The sequence below is a fragment of the Polypterus senegalus genome, chromosome 14 (assembly GCF_016835505.1).
Source record: "Polypterus senegalus isolate Bchr_013 chromosome 14, ASM1683550v1, whole genome shotgun sequence".
Lineage (NCBI taxonomy): Eukaryota > Metazoa > Chordata > Cladistia > Polypteriformes > Polypteridae > Polypterus > Polypterus senegalus.
Genome location: NC_053167.1, coordinates 90,119,559 through 90,140,587, shown reverse-complemented (window position 1 = coordinate 90,140,587; position 21,029 = coordinate 90,119,559). Strand labels below are relative to the sequence as shown.

Here is a 21,029-nt window from a genome sequence, read left to right as displayed (position 1 = left end):
ATTTTGTAAGTTAGATAAAGCAATGTGATATTAGAGTTTCATTTATGAGATGCTTACATGTTTAAAGTAGCCCCTTCCATAGTCTTTAGGATTGATTGAGGAATTTTATGACAAGGTTGGGGGGAGTGCCTAAAATCAGTTTGGCGAATGATTCTCTGCAGGACATTTTCTCTTAATCAACCCCATAGGAAAGCCAAACTACCTGGCTGGCAAGCTTCACTCAAGAAGTGGTTTTTGGGGGCAGGTGTAAAAATAAGCCAGTAACTGAGGGGTGTGTTGCACAAGAATTCCATTGGTCTAAAGTTGGCTGTTTGGGATTAGTTTGAATCAAAAGCCATTTAGTACCACAATGCCCTATTGGCTGTAGAATTTGAACAGAGAATGTATAAATTTGCTTGCTTTACCCCTTCCTCTCTCACACACACCATCACGATGAAGGAACATCTCACATACCATGGTCCGAAAGGAAGACCACACTGAAAAGCACAACCTGGCAGCCATATTGAGACAGGTATGTGGTCTGATCTGAAGAAAGCTGACTAAAAATGATGACTTAACTAGAGACATTTTAAATAACTAGCAAGTCTGTGTGCTGTCTGAAACTACACATCAGCATTGATCAGGTTGTATGGTTGCCAATATTCAGAAGTACTTTTCTTATTGTTATTATTTTATGAATATTATAAATAATACATTATTTAAAGTTGTAACTTATTTACTGCTTGTCTTTTACTCTATGTAATTGACTGAGGTTATAGATGTAGAAGGGAAGGTGGGGAGAAGTTATAAAGTATAATTCCTTATAAACAGTGGTAAGTCTATTGGATTTGAGGCATTCTGACAAAGGGTACATGTTAAAGAATACAAAAGGGGAAAGTAGAGTAATATAGAACTCTACCAAGAAAAAACACCAATAAACAAGTGACTGTAGCCTTCAAGCCCCATTCCTAAACAGGAAAGTTAAGAATTCACATCTGCACACATATCTACGTCTAAACCTGGAACACTACAGAGCTATGAGCTAATCAGCCAGAAACAGGCTTTTAGTGCCCAGCATGAAGTCAATTTCACATACTACAAAAAGCAATTAACCATATGATGGAACATTTGAAACTAGTTGCTTAATAAGACAGTTGAGGATTGTTATAGACATTTTAATAATAAATACAATTATGGACGAAAATGTATTACTTTATTTTGCACACTTGTTTGCCCTTAATGCAGAAACTACACTGCTGCAAATCCAATCATGTATTTTATCTGAAGCCCAGTTTAATCTAACATTGAGTAAATGTGGCCTATATTTTAGCTCACTTGGAAATTCTGATTCTGTCCTTGTCTAATTTTTAGTCTCTTTGATAGTTTTGATGATGACCTTGCTAGATTCTAGTCCATTTTGGGCACTGCTTAAATCCAGTTGACACAATTGCAACATTTTTATTATCCATCCATCCATCCATCCTCTTCCACTTATCCGAGGTCAGGTCGCGGGGGCAGTAGCTTGAGCAGAGATACCCAGACTTCCCTCTCCCTGGCCAGTTCTTCTAGCACTTCCGGAGGAATCCCGAGGCGTTCCCAGGCCAGCCGAGAGACATAGTCCCTCCAGCGTGTCCTGGGTCTTCCCCGGGGCCTCATCCCGATTAGACGTGCCCTGAACACCTCACCAGGGAGGCGTCCAGGAGGCATCCTGATCAGATGCCCGAGCCACCTCATCTGACTTCTCTTGATGCAGAGGAGCAGCAGCTGGATGACCAAGCTTCTCACCCTATCTTAAAGGGAAAGCCCAGACACCCTGCGGCGGAAACTCATTTCGGCCGCTTGTATTTGCGATCTCGTTCTTTCAGTCACTACCCATAGCTCATGACCATAGGTGAGGGTAGGAACGTAGATCGACTGGTAAATTGAGAGCTTTGCCTTATGGCTCAGCTCCTTTTTCACCACAACATACCGATGCAGAGCCCGCATCACTGCGGACACCGCACCGATCCGCCTGTCAATCTCACGCTCCATTCTTCCCTCACTCGTGAACAAGACCCTGAGATACTTGAACTCCTCCACTTGAGACAGGATCTCGCTCCCAACCCTGAGAGTGCAGTCCACCCTTTTCTGGCTGAGGACCATGGTCTCAGATTTGGAGGTGCTGATTCATATCCCAGCCACTTCATGCTCAGCTGCGGACCGATTCAGAGAGAGGTGAAGATCACGACCCGATTAAGCAAACAGGACAACTTCATCTGCAAAAGACAGTGACCCAATTCTGAGTCCACCAAACCGAACCCCTAAATGCCCTGGCTGCGCCTAGAAATTCTGTCCATAAAAGTTATGAACAAAATTGGTGACAAAGGGCAGCCCTGGCGGAGTCCAACTCTCACTGGAAACGGGTTTGACTTACTGCCAGCAATGCGGACCAAGCTTTGACACCGATCGTACAGGGACCAAAACAGCCCTTATCAGGGGGTCCGGTACCCCATACTCTCGGAGTACCCCCCACAGGATTCCCTGAGGGACACAGTCAAACGCCTTTTCCAAGTCCACAAAACACATGTAGACTGGTTGGGCAAACTCCCATGCACCCTCCAGGACCCTGCTAAGGGTGAAGAGTTGGTCCACTGTTCCGTGACCAGGACGAAAACCACACTGTTCCTCTTGAATCCGAGGTTTGACTATTTGATGGACCCTTCTCTCCAGGACCCCCAAATAGACTTTTCCAGGGAGGCTAAGGAGTGTGATCCCTCTGTAGTTGGAACACACCCTCCGGTCCCCCTTCTTAAAGAGGGGGACCACCACCCTGTTCTGCCAATCTGTCCCTGATGTCCATGTGATGTTGCAGAGGCGTGTCAACCAAGACAGTCCTATAACATCCAGAGCCTTGAGGAAGTCTGGGCGTATCTCATCCACTCCTGGGGCCCTGCCACCAAGGAGTTTTTTGACCACCGAGTACCCAGGCTCTGCTTCCTCATTGGAAGGCATGTTAGTGGGATTGAGAAGGTCTTCGAAGTACTCCCCCCACCAACCCACTGAGTCGAGGTCAGTAGCGCACCATCGCCACCATATACAGTGTTGACACTGCACTGCTTCCCCCTCCTGAGATGCTGGATGGTGGACCAAAATCTCCTCAAAGCCATCTGAAAGTCGTTCTCCATGGCCTCCCCAAACTCCTCCCACGCCCGAGTTTTTGCCTCAGCAACCCCCGAAGCCGCATTCCGCTTGGCCTGCCAGTACCTATCAGCAGCCTCCAGAGTCCCACAGGACAAAAGAGTCCTGTAGGACTCCTTCTTCAGCTTGATGGCATCCCTTACCGCCGGTGTCCACCAATGGCTTTGGGGATTGCTGCCACGACACGCACCGACCACTTTGCGGCCACAGCTCCGGTCAGCCACCTCAACAATAGAGGCACGGAACACGGCCCATTCAAACTCAATTTCCCCCACCTCCCTTGGGATGTGGTCGAAGTTCTGCCGGAGGTGGGAGTTGAAGTTACTTCTGACAGGGGACTCTGCCAGATGTTCCCAGCAGACCCTCACAATACGTTTGGGCCTACCAGGCCTGACCGGCATCCTCCCCCACCATCGAAGCCTACTCACCACCAGGTGGTGATCAGTTGACAGCTCCGCCCCTCTCTTCAGCCGTGTCCAAGACATGTCATCGCAGGTCCGACGACACGACCACAAAGTCGTTAATCGAACTGAGGCCTAGGGTGTCCTGGTGCCAAGTGCACATATGAACACCCCTATGCTTGAACATGGTGTTCGTTATGGACAATCCATGATGAGCACAGACATCCAATAACAAAACACAGATCAGATCGGGGGGGCCATTCCTCCCAATCACGCCCTTCCAGGTCTCACTGTCATTGCCCACGTGAGCATTGAAGTCTCCCAGTAGAACGAGGGAATCTCCAGAAGGTATGCTCTTTAGCACCCCCTCCAGGGATTCCAAAAAGGGTGGGTACTCCAAACTGCTGTTGATAAGGTGGTGGTTCGAGGAGGGGTTTAGTGTGTCCCAATGATCCTAGGAGCTCTGTTGGCCAGGGCTTTATGCCCCTGGTAGGGCCACCCAAGGTAAACTGGTCCTAGGTGAGGGATGAGACAAAGAGCGGTTCAGCAAACCTTCCATTATGAATGAAAACTTTGGATGGAGTTTTCCCTCGCCCGGATGCAGGTGACCTGGGCCCCCATCTGGAGCCAGGCCTGGTGGTGGGGCTCGATGGCGAGCGCCTGGTGGCTGGGCCTGCACCCATGGGGCTCAGCCGGGCACAGCCCGAAGAGGCAACGTGGGTCCCCCTTCCCATGGGCTCACCACCTATGGGAGGGGCCAAGGAGGACAGGTGCAGTGTGAGTTGGGTGGTGGCGGAAGGCGGGGACCTTGGCGGTCCGATCCTCGGCTACAGAAGCTGGCTCTTGGGATGTGGAACATTTTTATTATATATTATATATATATATATATTAAGTAATTTTTTTTATAGACACTGTCATGTATCAATAAAATTTTACAGATAACTTCCATCCATCCATTATCCAACCCACTATATCCTAACTACAGGGTCACGGGGGTCTGCTGGAGCCAATCCCAGCCCACCGCAGGGCACGCACACACACACACCAAGCACACACTAGGTACAATTTAGGATCGCCAATACACCTAACCTGCATGTCTTTGGACTTTGGTAGGAAACCAGAGTACCTGAAGGAAACCGGGAGAACATGCAAACTCCGCGCAGGGAGGACCCGGGAAGCGAACCCAGTTCTTCTAACTGCAAGGCAGCAGCGCTACCCACTTAATAACTTTTAACTTTATCAAATAAATTATACAGTATGTTTTAATAATTAAAACATACTCCTTTCCTTCATTTTCTGCTTCACTTCAATTCATATCAGGGTCATGGAGGAGCTGAAACCCATCTTGGCAACTCTGAATGCAGATCCATCACTATGAGGACAAAATCACTCCCATCAGGATGATTTGGAGAAAAAAAAATAGTTTTGACTGCAGGTTCATTCATGCAGTGTCATGGGTAAATGGGAAAAAGGTGAAAGCCTCCTCTGGGGTTCATAGCCTCTCCAAGATACTCAAAATCCTTCATTATCATGACTCCCCTAATTTGTTTTACAACATTGTTGGTAACCATATCTCTTAATTTAAAACTACTGAAATGGGATAGTTTTCCCATTGGGTTGTATGCCATTGGGAGCGATGAATGAAAACCATGTTCCTTTTTGCCGTAGAATGACATTTGTATAGGTAGCAGGTCCCTCTGAGTTCTTTATCATTCTGGTGCTCAAGTTTAAGTAGGTCTCTTGCTGAAATTCAACAGCTTTTAAAGGATCTTTTATTTTGTGAAACTCTTTAATCTGGTCCACTTTTTAGTCAGGAGCATTTGGAGCTTAATGCAGCAGTGACAGATGTAAGGCAGGGAACAACTCTAACCAAAACAGAAACAGAATAGTACACCAAACAATGCCACATTTGTGCACAGAGCCAGTTTTGATACTTAATGACAGATGTTTGGCCTGTAAGAGGGAGCCAAAGTCTCATGATCAATTCAATACAAACATGGTGATAACATGCAAATTCTTCATAGATGATTCTCCTGTCTAGTCTCTGTAACCTACCCAATAATTCACAATGATTATATTTCAAGTGGTGAAAAGTATAAAAAAACAATGTAGCATTTTTTTAGTTAGAAGTCTTAAATTAAAAAGCAATGTTGCTTTGACTGTTTGTTACTTGTTTTCAGTGACCTATTTTCACTGAGCATGCTATATTGCACCTGCGGCTTGTTGAATGAGCAGAAGTATTCCTTAATAGCTCATTTACAAAGTTACACCTGGAATATGATGACAGAACTGTAGCTTATCGGTCCAAATAAGCTGTGGCTATAGTTTGGAAGAGCATAAAGTTGCAGATATACATGTAGAAGATAGTTGCCTTTACTAATTTTGTGTGACGGGAAACCAAGAGGCTAACTAATATTTTATGTATGTTAATTTTTCTTAACTTTAAACAATCTGATTTTCTAATAAATGAGTCCACAGTGTTGATTATGCACAGAAATATTTTTTGTGTGCCTTAGGATTATTACAGCGGTCTACAAAATTCACAGGATTCCATGATTGCATATTGGCTCTCACTGGTGCCTCACGGCTTCAGAATTCTTGATTCAAATCCTTGCCCGGTCACTGTCTGTATGGAGCTCACATGCAGTAGTAAAAGCAGTAATAGTATTGTTACATTTAAAAAGTACAGAGAAATTCTTGCTTTCATGTCTGACCAATATGCAGAGCATCACCACTGTTCCCTTTGGCTATGTGGATTTTCCTCTGGGTACTCCGGTGTCTAAAAATTATTCAGGTTAGGTTATGTGACCCTACATTAGCGAGTGTGGGTGTGTTATTTAATGTGGACTGCTTTAGGCCTTGCGTTGTTTCTGATGCTGTTAGGATACACTTCACTCAACCTTGTATTGAATAAGTATATTTGGAAAATAAATGCATGAATGAATATTTATTGCCACTGTATTTTAGCCATCCCACAACTGGACTGACTTCTGTGTGATGTTTGTGTAGGTCTTTCCATATTCTAAGGATATGTAGTCAAGATGGTTTATGCTACAAATGTAACCCAGCCTGTTTATCTTGCTATATTTCTTTGTGCCCTTCATTGGATTGACATCCATTTGAAAGCAAGTTTCTTATACCTAGGTGCCTGAATGCACATTACTTCTCTAAATTATGTGGGTTACAAAAAATTGTTTGAATAAATTAATATATGTAATTTTTTTATTCTTACAGACACATACATAGTGGCAGTTTTTCCCTTAAAAATACATAAGTAATTTTCTGTAATGAAGGAAAAAAGTTAATTTAAGAAAAGTTAAAGCTTCTATGGATACATAACTGAAGCAATGGAGATATATTATATTAGAGATGCAATGGAGATATGTTATCATTTTATGTCAGGATCCAAATCCATATAAAAATACATACATTAACATTTTTTACAGATATAATACTTTCATTTATGTCACTGTTTAGTCTTGAATGTTTAAATGATCTTTGAAAGCTCCTCTGGACATTATTTCTGCACCTTTTATACAACAGATTACCACATTCATCCAGTCGCATCTACATTTTTTTAACCTACCATACCCAGTTAAAGGCTTGGAGTGCCCAAGGGTATCCAAAGAATATCAAATGTAAAACAGGAACCCACACTGGGTCGGATACTAGTCAAACACATTCAGATTAAAATATGAACCACATAGTAAATTGGTTCTACTAAACCATGTGACATTCATAAGTACCAAAAGCCATGCTAAACAATGTAGGTATTGCTCTTCTTGACTGCGTTAAACTATTATCAATGACGGTCCCCTCGTCGTAGGGTGCGATTTTCTTGTCCCTGTAGAAAATGCTGTCTATGCTTGAATCCCACATGTATGTAATTTTTGCTTTGTTTAATTGCGTTTGTATTAGACCAATGCATTGTGCCTGTAGCCAAGCGTTATGTAGTCATCACTCAGCTGTGAGCTGATAAATGCATTGCCATATGTGTGCCCCACAGCTCTTTCTGTTGCTCTGCCTCCATGTGGTAAAGTCTTAGCTATGCTAACATATCACTTACTACAGTCCACAGCTTATTTTTGTAGGATCTCTGGCATCCTTGGTGCTTTTTAAAAGAAGACTGCTCTGGGGTTATCCTTTTGTTAGGTTAGAGTTGCAACATTGCTTGTTTTTTTATTTTATTAATATATTTTTAATATTTTTTCTTTAAACAGGTACATTTCCTAAAAGTTAAAATACTCTGTAATAAATTTCTCACTAGCTTTAAAAAAGATAACGAATTGTTACTTGTTCATCCGTTACACTTTCTTCTACATAACTATGATTGTTTATCTGTGAGTAGAAATCTTACTGCCAGTTATTATCACCATTTTTATAAGATCAAGTCATGAGAAGAACATGGTTTACTGTAAATGACTCCTGTCTACTTGTGTTACTCTTATCTTGTACACAGCCTGGTTTTTGTCTTGGATTATTAATGATAAGTTTCTCCTAAGTACCATCTCTAGTACCGTGATTTGTATTGCTGCCTCATAGCTTCCACTTTCTCCCAGTATCTACATGTTGTTTTATTCGTATAATCTGTTTTATTTCAGCATCCTAAAGATGTGTATTTACGTTAATTGTTGACTATAAACTTGCCAGGTGTGAGAGTGGGTGAATGTGCCTTGACGAACTGGCCCAGTGGCATCCCAGTTGGGGCTGGTTTATGCCTTGTGCTTATGCTGCTGATAGGCTCCAGTTTCCAAGACCTTTAATTTGGATTGTATTTAAGAAGTGAGTTTAGAAAATGGATACATGAACTTTATAGTAGTGCAAGAAGCATTTTTAAGTTGAAATTTTGGTTATAACTTGATCATATTTAATAAGGAAAATATCTCAAAAGCTAAAGAGTTAAGCAAAATATGACATCCGGGCAGACCCTACAACAGAGCAGTGCTAGGGTCATTAATATCTAATAGATTTAAATGAATGTCTGATTAAATCATAAGGTACTTTATGTATTCCTTCAGTGATTACAGAAGGTATTATTTAAAACTAATCCACTGTTACATTATTCTTTCTGGCAATTCCTTATCTAAAGCTTTCTGATTCCGGTGCTGCCTATGTTTACTGTACTGTCATAGCTACACAATGCATTTTTATGTTTGTATTGTAAGCTGTTGATTCCATGTGCTGGTATAAATGTTTTATTTAGGAAAATGTAAAGTACCTTTAAATGTTGCCAGTTATTGCATTAAAATAATTAAGTAAATATTAAGATTGATAAAAGTGTCATTTAAACAAAGGACCAGCATCCAATACTGCAAACTTGGAGGACAGGGGCACTTCATGTTTGGTGGGCTCTACATTTTTATTCTAACATTGGGTTTAATGCGCAAATAAGAACCCAGTTAACAAGATCAAAATCGTGATGTGAGGATTTCTGCTTCTGCATCTATGAAGATGTCCTTATTGTTGCTGCAATCCCGGTTAAAATCTAAAATGGGTTTACAATCTGTATGTCATTAAATGTGTTTAATGAGCAAGAGGTCTTCCTTATTTTTTCATTTCATGCTTGATCCTAAAATTACTGATATACTTATTTTGCTAATTAACATATTCACACTGAGTTTGAAAAATTTCTATAAATATAAACCCATATTTACTGTATTGCTGACCCTCTTTGCACTGGTTCAGACCTCTAAAATGTGTCATCATCTAATTAATTTTGCTGAGCAAGCATTCAGTTTATTCAGTAACTGTCAAAGTGAATGCCATTTCAAAAAGAATTTATGTACACTGTTCATTTATTGTATATATTTCTATCCAATCTCCACAAACCTTTATTAGCAAGGGAGGTTTACAGAATAGGTTGGATTTTCTCAGTATAAACCCAGGCAGATTAAGTCACTTGGGTACATACGTAAGAATATAAGGACATAGGATCTATTGAATCTTCAACCTTTTAACTTCTAGTCCAATCCTTTACCCTCAAAGCTACATGACCTTGCAATTAAATTCTGCTCTCTACATTCAATACAGTTTTATTTGCCACAACTATTCTGCCCTTTGTTTCATTGCAAGACACTATAATGCCTCATTATTTATTTATTTTTTGTTGTTTGTGTGTTTCTTCTCTGGATCACTCAGTTCACATTTACATCTGATTGAAAAGAATGAAGACACTAAAAAAATACAAAAAATAAGGCCGCATTGCCCATCTTATTCTTTATCCTTTTTTCATTAGCTTTTTTTACATTACTAATTTGACAGTGAATTTTGTTCCAGTTTTATGTGAGATAAGTATGGTGTGTTTAATTGATATCATTTCAAAGAAGTCCTTTCATTATTGCAGTTTTCATTATTTGTTTAACCCAGTTCTTTATTAAGTAAAACGCTTCGGGATTCTACTTTACAATTACTTGTATTGTCTACATAATTGACTAATTGGTAGATTACTTACGCTGTTTAAACCACATAGTAATGCAGCACTTGATTAAAAGTAGAAGGCAGTTTAGTCTTGTAGGTTGAGTTCATCATGGACACAAATTATTTTAAAAGTGTGCTTTTGAGGTTCAGTTGTTAGCAGGACAAGAAGCCTTCCATGAATGAACAGTTTTATGTTGAATGCTAGAGGGTAGCACAGAAACCTCACTTCTATTTTAATGCACCTAAGTGAAATTCAGATACTGAACCTGTTTCATCTAACCTCTTGCCATGCTGTCTCCATTCTGATCCTTTCACTCAACTCTGTGTTCATTGTTATTGTCTGCACAAAGGCTGATTGCATACACAACTTTTATCAAGCTTGTGTAATATACTATTTGCTCCTAGAGATTGCACTGTGCAGAACAAATCCTATGTGTTACTAAAAACAGGAATGAGGAATGATGTCATTGAAAAATGGTGTCATATATCACACACTGGACTTTGCTTAGGGTATTGTTTTATTCTCTTCCTTTCTGTCATGCCTGTGTAGAAATGGGCATGCGATTTTGACATGCTTGATACATACGTAATGTTTTTTCTGATGGTGCAAAACTTTGTTTCAGTCAGCATTTGGAGGAGAGCAGTGTAAGCTAACACAGCTCTAAAAGTAATTGTTCAAGAGTGTGTGTGTTTAAGTACAATGGGGCCAACTTGCAAAAGCACAGAAGAGCCATTTGATGTACAGGTACTCCCTGTTGAATTTAATTTTGCATACAGTAAAAAAGCAGGGTTTGATTTTTTTTTTCCTTACACATTCCTACATGTGCATTTCAAACCCATTTATACTTAGAAATTTTTCCTCTAGAGTCAATAATGTTTTTATGTTACAGTGACCAACACACAAAACTACACACAATATGAAACAGTTTGATAAATATACATTGTGACACTAGAGGTTGCTGTTGCCCCGTGAAACCCCCGCAGACAAATGTCCAGGACACCAGGTATAAGTACCAGAAATAATTTGAATTTCTTCTTTCTGATATTGTGCCACAGTAGACACCACTAACACCACCATAAACAAATAACTCAATACAAATACTAACAATAATCCTCCTCTCCTCCCAGTAGCTCCGTCACACTCCCTCCCAACTCCGGCTCAGCTTGCTGGGCTTCCCGAAGTCCTTTATATAGTCCGTGACCCAGAAGTGTTCCTGTCCTTCTGTCCATATGATTAACAGCACTTCCGGGTCAGATAAAGACTTGTATTTTTCTTCAGCCTGGAAGTATTTCTATCCTTCCATCCCCATGACTTGGGATTACTTCCTGGCTATAATAGAAACAAAAGTCTCTGTGTCTCCCTGCAGCGTCCCCTGGTGGCACCCACGGTATCCAGCAGGGCTGTGGAGCTGAACTCCATTTTCATTGATGCCCTGTGGGAATCCGGGGCACCTCCATGTTGCAGGGAGTAAGCTGCCAGCCATCTCTCACAGTTCCCCACTCTTAGCGAAGCACAGTGGGGTGCAGCGTCCAGCCCCGCGAGGGTCATCTTCCTCCAGGAGGAGCCACTGGCTGTGGCCGGCCCTTGGCTTTGTCCTGTAAAATAATCACAGAAGAACTGAGGGGAGACACTGTATAAATGCTTCACTTTCTCCCCGGTTCTATGTGGACAATTTCACCACATATGGATCGGCCAGCGGCATTTGTAGCACAGCCGCTTTCCCCCTGCTAGTCTCCCCCTGCGAGACTGAAAGCAGTTTGAAAACACTTTCTCCGCCCCTTTAGCCGCTAAGGATGGGTTGTCCGCCACACATGAGCTCGCAGCTCCACACTCTAAAATATCAGGAGACCCCTGTTTCTCTTGCAGGATCTCCTTTTAATCTGGGGCTTTCTCACAGTTTGGGTATCTCTATGCGTGAGAGAGTGACCCTTTGCTGTTTGCACCACTTTTGATTTCTAATTGACCGGTGCCGATGTCTTCAGGATTGCATTGCTTTGGGAGGCAGCACTATCCCGCTGCTCCGGCCTGTTCGATCCATCTGCCGGACACTCGGTCATTATTCCAGTCTCAATTGTAGGGCTCAAGGTTACTTGGCACCTGCTATTAATTAATCGTGGGCCCGTTTCACTCTGCGTCCCTCTTTCCTTTACGGTACTGGTAACACTTACCTGTACCGCCGAATTAACCATTTCGGGAGGCTCCCAACCAAATCGGCGCAGGTAATCTTCCACCCGTTGCAAAGGCGCTTCGGCCGCTGCTCCCAATTTCTCCATGATCTTCTTGATTGAAGCCGCGGTCTGTAAAAAAATGCACGGGCTGGAGTAGTTTTTCCAGCTCCCGTATGTCCATATTATTATTTGAATTGGCCGGAGGTAGGCTTGAGCCATCATCAGCCCTAGCTCCCGGCCGTGAGCCAATGAGCATGCCCGTTTCTGGCACGTGCTTTGTTGGTTTTCGCAATGGCAGCTGGGAGTTCCAGAATGCAGCTAATGGCCAACTGTGATCGCCTGTTTTAATTTAGCGGTGGACCGATCAGTCATGTCCTGGACCTCCTTACCTTTATGTGGGGTGAGCGATGCCTCGCTCGCCTCCCCCTTCCCCTTCGGAAAGTCCAAGTCCGTCACTTCGTGGGCCAAGTAAGACGTAGCAGGAAGTGGACCTTCTCCTTCCCATAATTCTTCAGGGCAGGTCATGTGTGTCTTGCCGGCAAATTGTAAGCGGAAGTCTTCAGCGCTTAGACAAGTTGGGGAAAGCGCACTACCGTCTTTGGGATTATCTTCTGCCTCCTGCAGAATCTCCGGATGAACTCCTTGTACGAGGTATGAACACGGGACAAAGTACATTACTTCAAAAATGTTCTCAATTTCTTCCCCGGCACATACCTCGTCGTGGACACCATCATCTGGAACTTCCTCCCGAAACGCGTAGCCACTCCTCATCTCGTCCTGAGTGCAGGCAATGTTGAGCTCTTGGCTTCCCCTTGTGTTGCCGGCCTGCTTCGTCTTCTTCCTCCCCATTATAGGCTGGCAAATGGATTTGGCGGGTTCCCTTGTGTCGTGACACTGTTGTGTACACAGAAAAGTTTTCAGGTTTTCTGCCAAAAAACCTATGCCACTGTGATACTAGGGGTCGCTGTTGCCCCGTGAAACCCTGCAGAAAAACGTCCAGGACACCAGGTAAAAGTACCAGAAATAATTTTAAGTTCTTGTTTCTGATATTGTGCCATAGTAGACACCACTAACACCACCATAAATAAATAAATCAATACAAATACTAACAATAATCCTCCTCTCCTCCCAGCAGCTCCGTCACACTCCCTTCCAACTCCGGCTCAGCTTGCTGGGCTTCCCAGAGTCCTTTATGTAGTCCATGACCCGTAATATTTCCTGTCCTTCTGTCCATGTTATTAACAGCACTTCCTGTCAGATAAAGACTTGTATTTTTCTTCAGCCCGGACTATAATAGAAACAAAAGTCTCCCCTGGCGGCAACCACAGTATCCAGCAGGGCTGTGGAGCCAAACTCCATTTTCCATAATGCCCATGATGCCCTGTGGGAATCCGGGGCACCTCCATGTTGCAGGGAGGACTCCATCTACCGGCCTGGATGTGTTGGCCGGGGTAAGCTGCCGGCCATCTCTCACAACATATATAAAATATTGTAATTGAAATTGAACATTTTAAATCTTCCAAAAAATTTACTCTCTAGCCAGAGGCTATGTTGTGAAATACATGACAGCTATTAAAAATTACCTCTGATAGCACTTTCTGAAGGTAAATAGTACAGTCAGCCTTGTGCTGAAAGTACCTCACAGGCTAACCAGGGTGCCAGGCACAGAGTGTGAAACATTGTTCATGATAGCCAATGTCCTTCTGTCTCCACAGGTCCAGGCTAGTAGTGCCCAGACTAGAGCCAGTCTTAACTTCTTAAGTCTGTGGGCAACATCTCTTCTTGTGTTAATGCCCCAAAATAGCTATACTTAAATGAACTCATCTGGACCATGGTCAAAGGTTACACAGTATTATGTTAAAATTCCATAAACACAATGGGAAAGTCTATATGCCTAAGTGTGTTTTGGTGAGGCATAATAAATCATTTGAGTGTAGGTAGTGGACCAAATCGGAAGAAACATTACATTCTGTGTGCCTTGTTCAACATAACTTATCATGCACAGTGGATCAATGGTTATTGGGGGAAATTTACAGTGTTTTATTAGATAAAAATCACCAATAAGCAAATTAGAAACAAATGTATTTACATGTGTGATCCACAGTTACTTTTGGTGAAAGCACGACTCTATGTTGCCTGTGCCTTTACTTTAATATGCTTTAGGAATATGTTTTGTTCAATATGTTATTTTTCTTGGGCATTTCCATATCTCTGCTTTTAACGCAATCAAATTTGGTGGGTATGCTTTTAGAAAATGTGCATGGATTTTATAGTGAGCCAAGACAAGTGTTGAATGTGGCAAAGAGCAAATAGATAGGTCCACTTCACAGTACTCACAAAATATTATTGGGGATTGATTGACAGGTCCTGTCTGCATGGAGTTTGCAGTGCTGGGTTTCCACCCTCTGGCCAAATACATGCATATTATGTGAACTGGTGATGCTAAATTAGGCCTGTTATGTGTGTGTGCGTGCGTTCGCCTTGTGGTGGATATTCTAGTTGGAATAGGCTCTATGCAGGCTTTGAACATTACATTGTAGTGGGCAGTGGATGCAGAGGCACTGATAGATGAAGAATGCGAACTTTGCTGGGGTTTTTATGCATGACTATGTAATCAGTTTAGTATGTAGTTGCAGTGAGCCAACAAACATAAACTCTGAACACTGGAGAGCTGGAAAAGCATTTAATGGTCACTTAAATTGCACATTTCTGGTCATCAGCAATGATGGAATTACAAGTCCACTGTTACACCATGGAAATCTGCAAGATATCCATCTATTTGTACGTTCTCTGCACGTACTCATAACATTTATTGTACATCCCAAAGGCAATTAGCAATTCTAAATCGTTACACTGTAGGTGTGTGTATGAAGGGACCAGTGAAATTAAACTGAATAAGTGGGTTAGAAAATGGATAGATAGATAGATAGATAGATAGATAGATAGATAGATTATATGTGTGCTACAAAAGGTATTGTATATGTCCGTTTTAGATAACGTTTTGCTGTAATTAGTGTTGATCACCGAATTTTGCCAAGCGAATTTGCTGCATTCACCCTCATCAAATTATTTACTGATAATTCAGCCGGTTTAGGAGAACTTTTTTCCTCCAGCACCCCATAATGCTTTGCAAGGTCAGTGTGACATTTCCCAGGCCTGTAATAGCCAACATTGTAAGGGACTGCCCCCCAGGGTTTGTGGAATTTAGTTAGTGGTAGAACAGATAAGTAAATAAAGTAAGTTCTCCAAATTATATTTTTATGAAACATATACAGCATAGATAATGAGATATCTCTGCTTGTTGCCAAATGTGTAGGTTGATCTTAGAGTTTCACGTCAGTATAAGAGAAGAAGGCACGCGCCCTATGCGTGCATAATTAGCTACGTGGAGATAAAAAAAAACAAATCTTGAAGGAACCTGATGCCCACCCCCCAAAAATAGGAGACTCTATGAAATAATAATAACAAAAGATTTATTACTATGTCTATCATTTTGATAGAAGAAAAAGTACAAAGCATCAACACAGACAGTTTGGAGAACCTTCAGAGCAACTTCAAAAAATAGAACAATCTAGCGACTTCTGTCATGGCATGTCACTTTTAATTTTCTGCCTTTAAAAGACCTACTTTTTTTTTTTTTAATTTTTGACTACGATTTCTGCATTTCTACTTTGTTTTGAGAAAATACTGTATATGATTGGGCATCTCTGCGTTGTTTCTTCTTTGATCTCACGGTGGTGCAGTGGTTGGCACTGCTACCACACAGCTCAGGTCACCTTTTTGTCCACAGTAATCAGTCCAGTATAATTTGCAGATGTTTTGCTAGCCCTCAGGGATACTTTAAAGATGATTACACCAATATAATCCAGTCAAATCTAGTTCAATTAGTCCTTCCCCATTGACTTCAATGCATTTCGCTGAGTTTGGCGATATTCATGAACACTTTCATGATTTCTCTGAACTCGAGGCAAAACAAACACCATGGCGCTCGCTCATCACTAGCAGTAATGAAAACCTTCTAAAATCACACAGCTAGTCATTTCTCACTTTGACCTGCTGGGTGTTCCTCCACAGAACCACCTCAGCTATTTGAATTTTTTTTCAGTACGCAGATATTATGGAACAAATTCAGTCTTAATTAAAAAAAATTGTATACCATGTATTAATGGTTCATTTTTTTTAGTGAAATCAATATTTGTGTTGTGTGTGTGTGCGCGCACTACGGTAGGCTGGCACCCTGCCTGGGGTTTGTTTCCTGCCTTGCGCCCTGTGTTGGCTGGGATTGGCTCCAGTAGACCCCCATGACCCTGTAGTTAGGATATAGTGGGTTGGATAATGGATGGATGGAATATTTGTGTTATATGTATCCTGGGGTAGAGGGTCACAAGAGATTTAAAATGACCTAACATCTTGTGCATTTTGTAATTTAACCTTACTTAATTTTTTATGTACATACAGTTTTTAAAATTAGGCATAGTATACAAAGTATGTATATTTTCACTTAGCATTTTCAGAAACAAAATATTTCTGTCTAGTGTTGTCAAAAGCTAGACCCTATCTCACCAACATTTGGAAAAATGCAGAAATCAATCAAGGATGAAGCATCAGTCCTTCTCATGGCAAACTTGTATATATTCACACACATTTATTTTTAGCCTGTCAACCTAATCTACAATCTTTATTTAGCATGTAGGAGAAAATGGTAAAACCTTGAGAATAATATCTGTTTTCATGCTGAAACCAGAGAACATTCAGACTGCACGAAATCGGTGATTGGACCAGGATGGACATGTGAGGCAGCAGTACTATGGTTCTGCATTTTTGTAATTAGGTAGTTGTTTGAATAAAAGATGTACAAATAAATAAGGAGAAAAAAGAAGACCAGAGGGTTGCCAAATACTTTCCAGGTTTAGATGATGTCCAAATAGCATCACTTAATTATTTGCAGCTAAGATAGTGTTGGTATTACACATTGCAATTTTTCCAGATTTGACTTCTGCCAGTCTTCCCTGTTTTTTAGAGCATTCATGTTCTTCGTGTGTTTTTACGTTTCAAAGGCGAAGTTAATTGACAATTCAAATCTGAAAGAGTGTGCCTTTTCAGGGGATCAATCTAGGGCTGATTTCCACTTTATACATATTGCTGCATCTGCCTGTGTTTCAAACCACGTTGGAAGCCTCATTAAGACAAGTTGTTTAGAAAAGGGGTGAATAGGCATCTAATGAATATATTGTAAATTTTTCTCTGAATTGTTCTTAAGTCTTTAAGACTTTTTAAGTGAAATTGTAGTCATTAAATATAATATCTCCTGTTGTTATTCGGCTTTCATACTTAAATGTAGATACCTTTTTATTTTTACTACATATCGGAGAGTGAGGCCACTGTATATTTAACTAAAATGGCACATACAGGTCTTAAAATCACAAAATGTGGAAAACTACAGGCAACAGTTAAATGTGTAGCAGGAGTGCTTTCAATTCCAGCCTTTACTTTACAGAGCTTGTGCCTTGGGACCTGTATAGCCTCATATGGTGCTAACCAGAGGAACTCTAGTTTTAAATTTCCTGCACCTGACCCAACATTGTGCGTGACAGCTATGTGCTAGGAGCACATTGGAGACTCCAGTGCTGTGTTGCAGCCAGCTGAACAAATATAGAAACAGTAGCATCAGGTGCAGAAAATGTTAGTGTTCTGGCTACTGAATGCTTTTTAAAGATTAAAAGTTGGTGTAACTAAAATTGTTGTGTCCTCACATGTTTAATTATTAACAATATAGATTATTTAAATGAAGTTAAAGTTTTATCTATATAATAAACATATTTTGCTGCATTTCATCTTAAAAATGATATTGTCATCATATGTAAATACGCGCTTTATAAAGTAACTCAGGTTGTATAATATTATAACTGTATCGCAAGTTCACAGTGAGGTAATTGTACTTATAGGTACAAACAGTTCTACAAGGAGCACTTGATGGACTGATTGAGTGCGTTTATAGTTCTTGGGATGAAACTGTTTCTGAACCACGAGGTCCATACAGGAAAGGCTCTGAAGCGTTTCCCGTATGAGAGCAGATCAATAGACAGCATGGCTGAGGCAGCATCTGCTTGATGCTGTATACCGATAATTCTCTTTCTGATCAGCTGCTGTACAGCTGTGATTCCCCACTCAGATACAGTGAAATAAATACTCCGAGTGGTGCAGTAAGAGTAATACTGAAAAAGATGATCCGCTATGGCAACCCCTAATGGGAGCAGCTGAAAGAAGAAGAAGAAGAAGGTGCAGTGAGAGTAACAACGCTAAAGCAGCTATTGTATTTAGAATAGTTTGACCATTCTGTGGACCATTATATTGTTACTGGTTAATTACAATCACATGCCTTAAACTAATAAACAATATGCAGTTATTTTTAAGTGTATTTATAAAGCTGCGTCAGGGATGTGGATCTAAAAACGAAAGGGAAACCACACTGGAACAGTAGCACTGCTTTGATGCTGGGTGCCGCCAGTCTGCAAAACCAAGCAGAGAACTTGCGCACACCTGGGTTTGAGTTACCGTGAAATTGTGTGTGGCTTTACGCCAAGTTTAGGTTTTATACATTGCGATTTGAACGTGGAAACGTTCATACACAACATTTTTGTGTGTACGCACCATTTGTACATGAGGCCCCAGGTGAAACACAAGTGTTTTTAATGTGGAAACTACACAGCACACAACCAGGATTCTCCTTTATGTTTGTTACTAGCTTTCTTATAAAGAGTTTTAACTTTGGCATTCTCTAATGGAGAACCTAGTGTGCTAGTGAAACTATCAATTTTATGTAGTAAGGAGTTAAGCTTTCAATTATGCATTTAAATTAAAAAGTGGTCAGAAGTGGTCAACCTGCAAGTGTATAGAAGGAGACATTGATTAAGTTGTAGTATATAGAAAAACATTTGGCAGGTTTACTAAAGATAGATTCTGTTTTGTGAATATCTGTCTTATACTCCTCATTGGAGGTGCATCAGTTTACACTCTAGTTTCAAAATGCTGTAGATGGGTATAGCCATATTAAAAATATATACTTTTAGGTATGTTGTTTGATTAGAATGTACTAATACCAGTGTCTTCTCATAATATAAATTTATTCATATCTTTACTCAAGTAGACATCACATACGGTTTGTTTCCTTGTAATGTATCATGTAATGAATGATCTTGAATTTAATTCTTACTTTGAATGGTATTTGTTTGTTTAGTGGAACATCTTGTATTGGTGTACTCAGTGAAGGATGCTATTTAAGCTAAAGGTTAATTGATTAAAGATTGTTTTTTTATTTTGAGTAAATTAATATATATTTGTTTTAAGAGATGAAAGAGGTCAGAGAAAAGTCTTGGATTGAACAGTAAAATATGAAACTAAAGATCAAAAGTAACAGACAAGCACAGTATGTGATTTAAGTAGGGGGTTTGTGTTTTAATGTTAGTGCTAAAAATTAATATGAAATATTTATAGGTTTTTGCATTTTATGTATTAGCAATTTAACCTATTATTATTTGTGTCATTTGTAAACCACCAATAATTTATAAATATATATATATATATATATATATATATATATATATATATATATATTTTGTTTCTTATCAAGAATAGGTCGAAAAGCTCCAGTCAATGATTAACAGTAGAACTTCACTGTTTATTTTGCATGTTCTGGGAAACTATCCAGAATAGGTGTATATAGCCCATGTACTGTGTTAGATTGTCTTGTTGTTTTGGAAGAAGAACAGAGTTTTGGGTCTTAAGTGTAGTGGCACAGTGTTGTCTAAAGAAAAAAAAACACTGCTTTTCTTTAATACAGGAAACAAGAGATAAGGGCATATAAATTCAAAAGGCTAGAACTGGAGAGTGTAGTGTAGCATCAGTATCAACCTACCTTTTCCAAAAACATGCATACATTGTCTTAGAAAAGTGTTCTTTGTTTTTGATTCTCTTGCAGAATGGAGCTATTCCTGGTGAAGAAATGAAGAAAGATGAAAACGTACGACGTGGAAACTGGGGCAACCAGATTGAATTTGTTCTGACTAGTGTTGGCTATGCGGTTGGACTTGGAAATGTCTGGAGATTTCCGTACCTCTGCTATAGAAATGGAGGAGGTTAGTCTGTTACTGTAAATTACAGGACTTAGTAGCTAAGAATGGCTTTCAAAAACCAGACAAAAAAGTAAGTGTAAGCTGACATTAATGCCAAAACATGTCACAAACAAATATAAAGAGCACATACATGAATCAGTTTGCGTTGGTATACATTATATTGAAGAACCAAACATATTACCTAGCATTCCAGCTTTATGTGGTTGGGTATAAGTTAAAATGTGTCCATGAATGTTTTAGGAGGTTTCAACGATTACTTGAAATATTAATACAGTAATTAACAGTTGATCTTCACTTGTTTATAACTGATTATCATAATAGATTTTATGATATCTGTAAACTATGAATAAATTATTATATTGTATTTCTGGTTATTTGGCTTATTATGTGGTATATATGTTAGGCAGACAAGCTCACATTTTAAAAGAATCACTGTATTTTCTTGTAGGTGCATTTATGTTCCCATACTTCATCATGTTGGTGTTCTGTGGGATTCCTCTGTTTTTTCTGGAACTGTCCTTTGGTCAGTTTGCCAGTCTCGGCTGCCTTGGGGTCTGGAAGGTCAGCCCTGTTTTTAAAGGTAAAAACAAACACCTTAAAGGTCATTTTATGTTTAATATATTCTAGACATTATAATGTCTTTAAAATATCTGTGCACACTGTAACGGCTATAGAAGATGTTTGCTTGACAATTACATTTAAAATTTCTGTTTCATTTTTGAATGTCAGAATCATATAAAGGACCAACTATAGA

At 40.3% G+C, this 21,029-nt stretch overlaps 1 protein-coding gene across 3 annotated transcripts in view; it reads left to right on the top strand.

Moving 5' to 3' along the window:
* The window catches only part of slc6a9 (solute carrier family 6 member 9), a 171,570-nt gene that overhangs the window by 124,371 nt on the left and 26,170 nt on the right, over nucleotides 1-21,029 (top strand). For all 3 annotated transcript variants that reach the window (XM_039735996.1, XM_039735995.1, XM_039735997.1), the window contains 2 exons: nucleotides 20,122-20,278; nucleotides 20,724-20,855. In XM_039735996.1, the coding sequence (XP_039591930.1) occupies nucleotides 20,122-20,278; nucleotides 20,724-20,855 (289 nt within the window). The remainder of the gene's footprint in view (nucleotides 1-20,121; nucleotides 20,279-20,723; nucleotides 20,856-21,029) is intronic.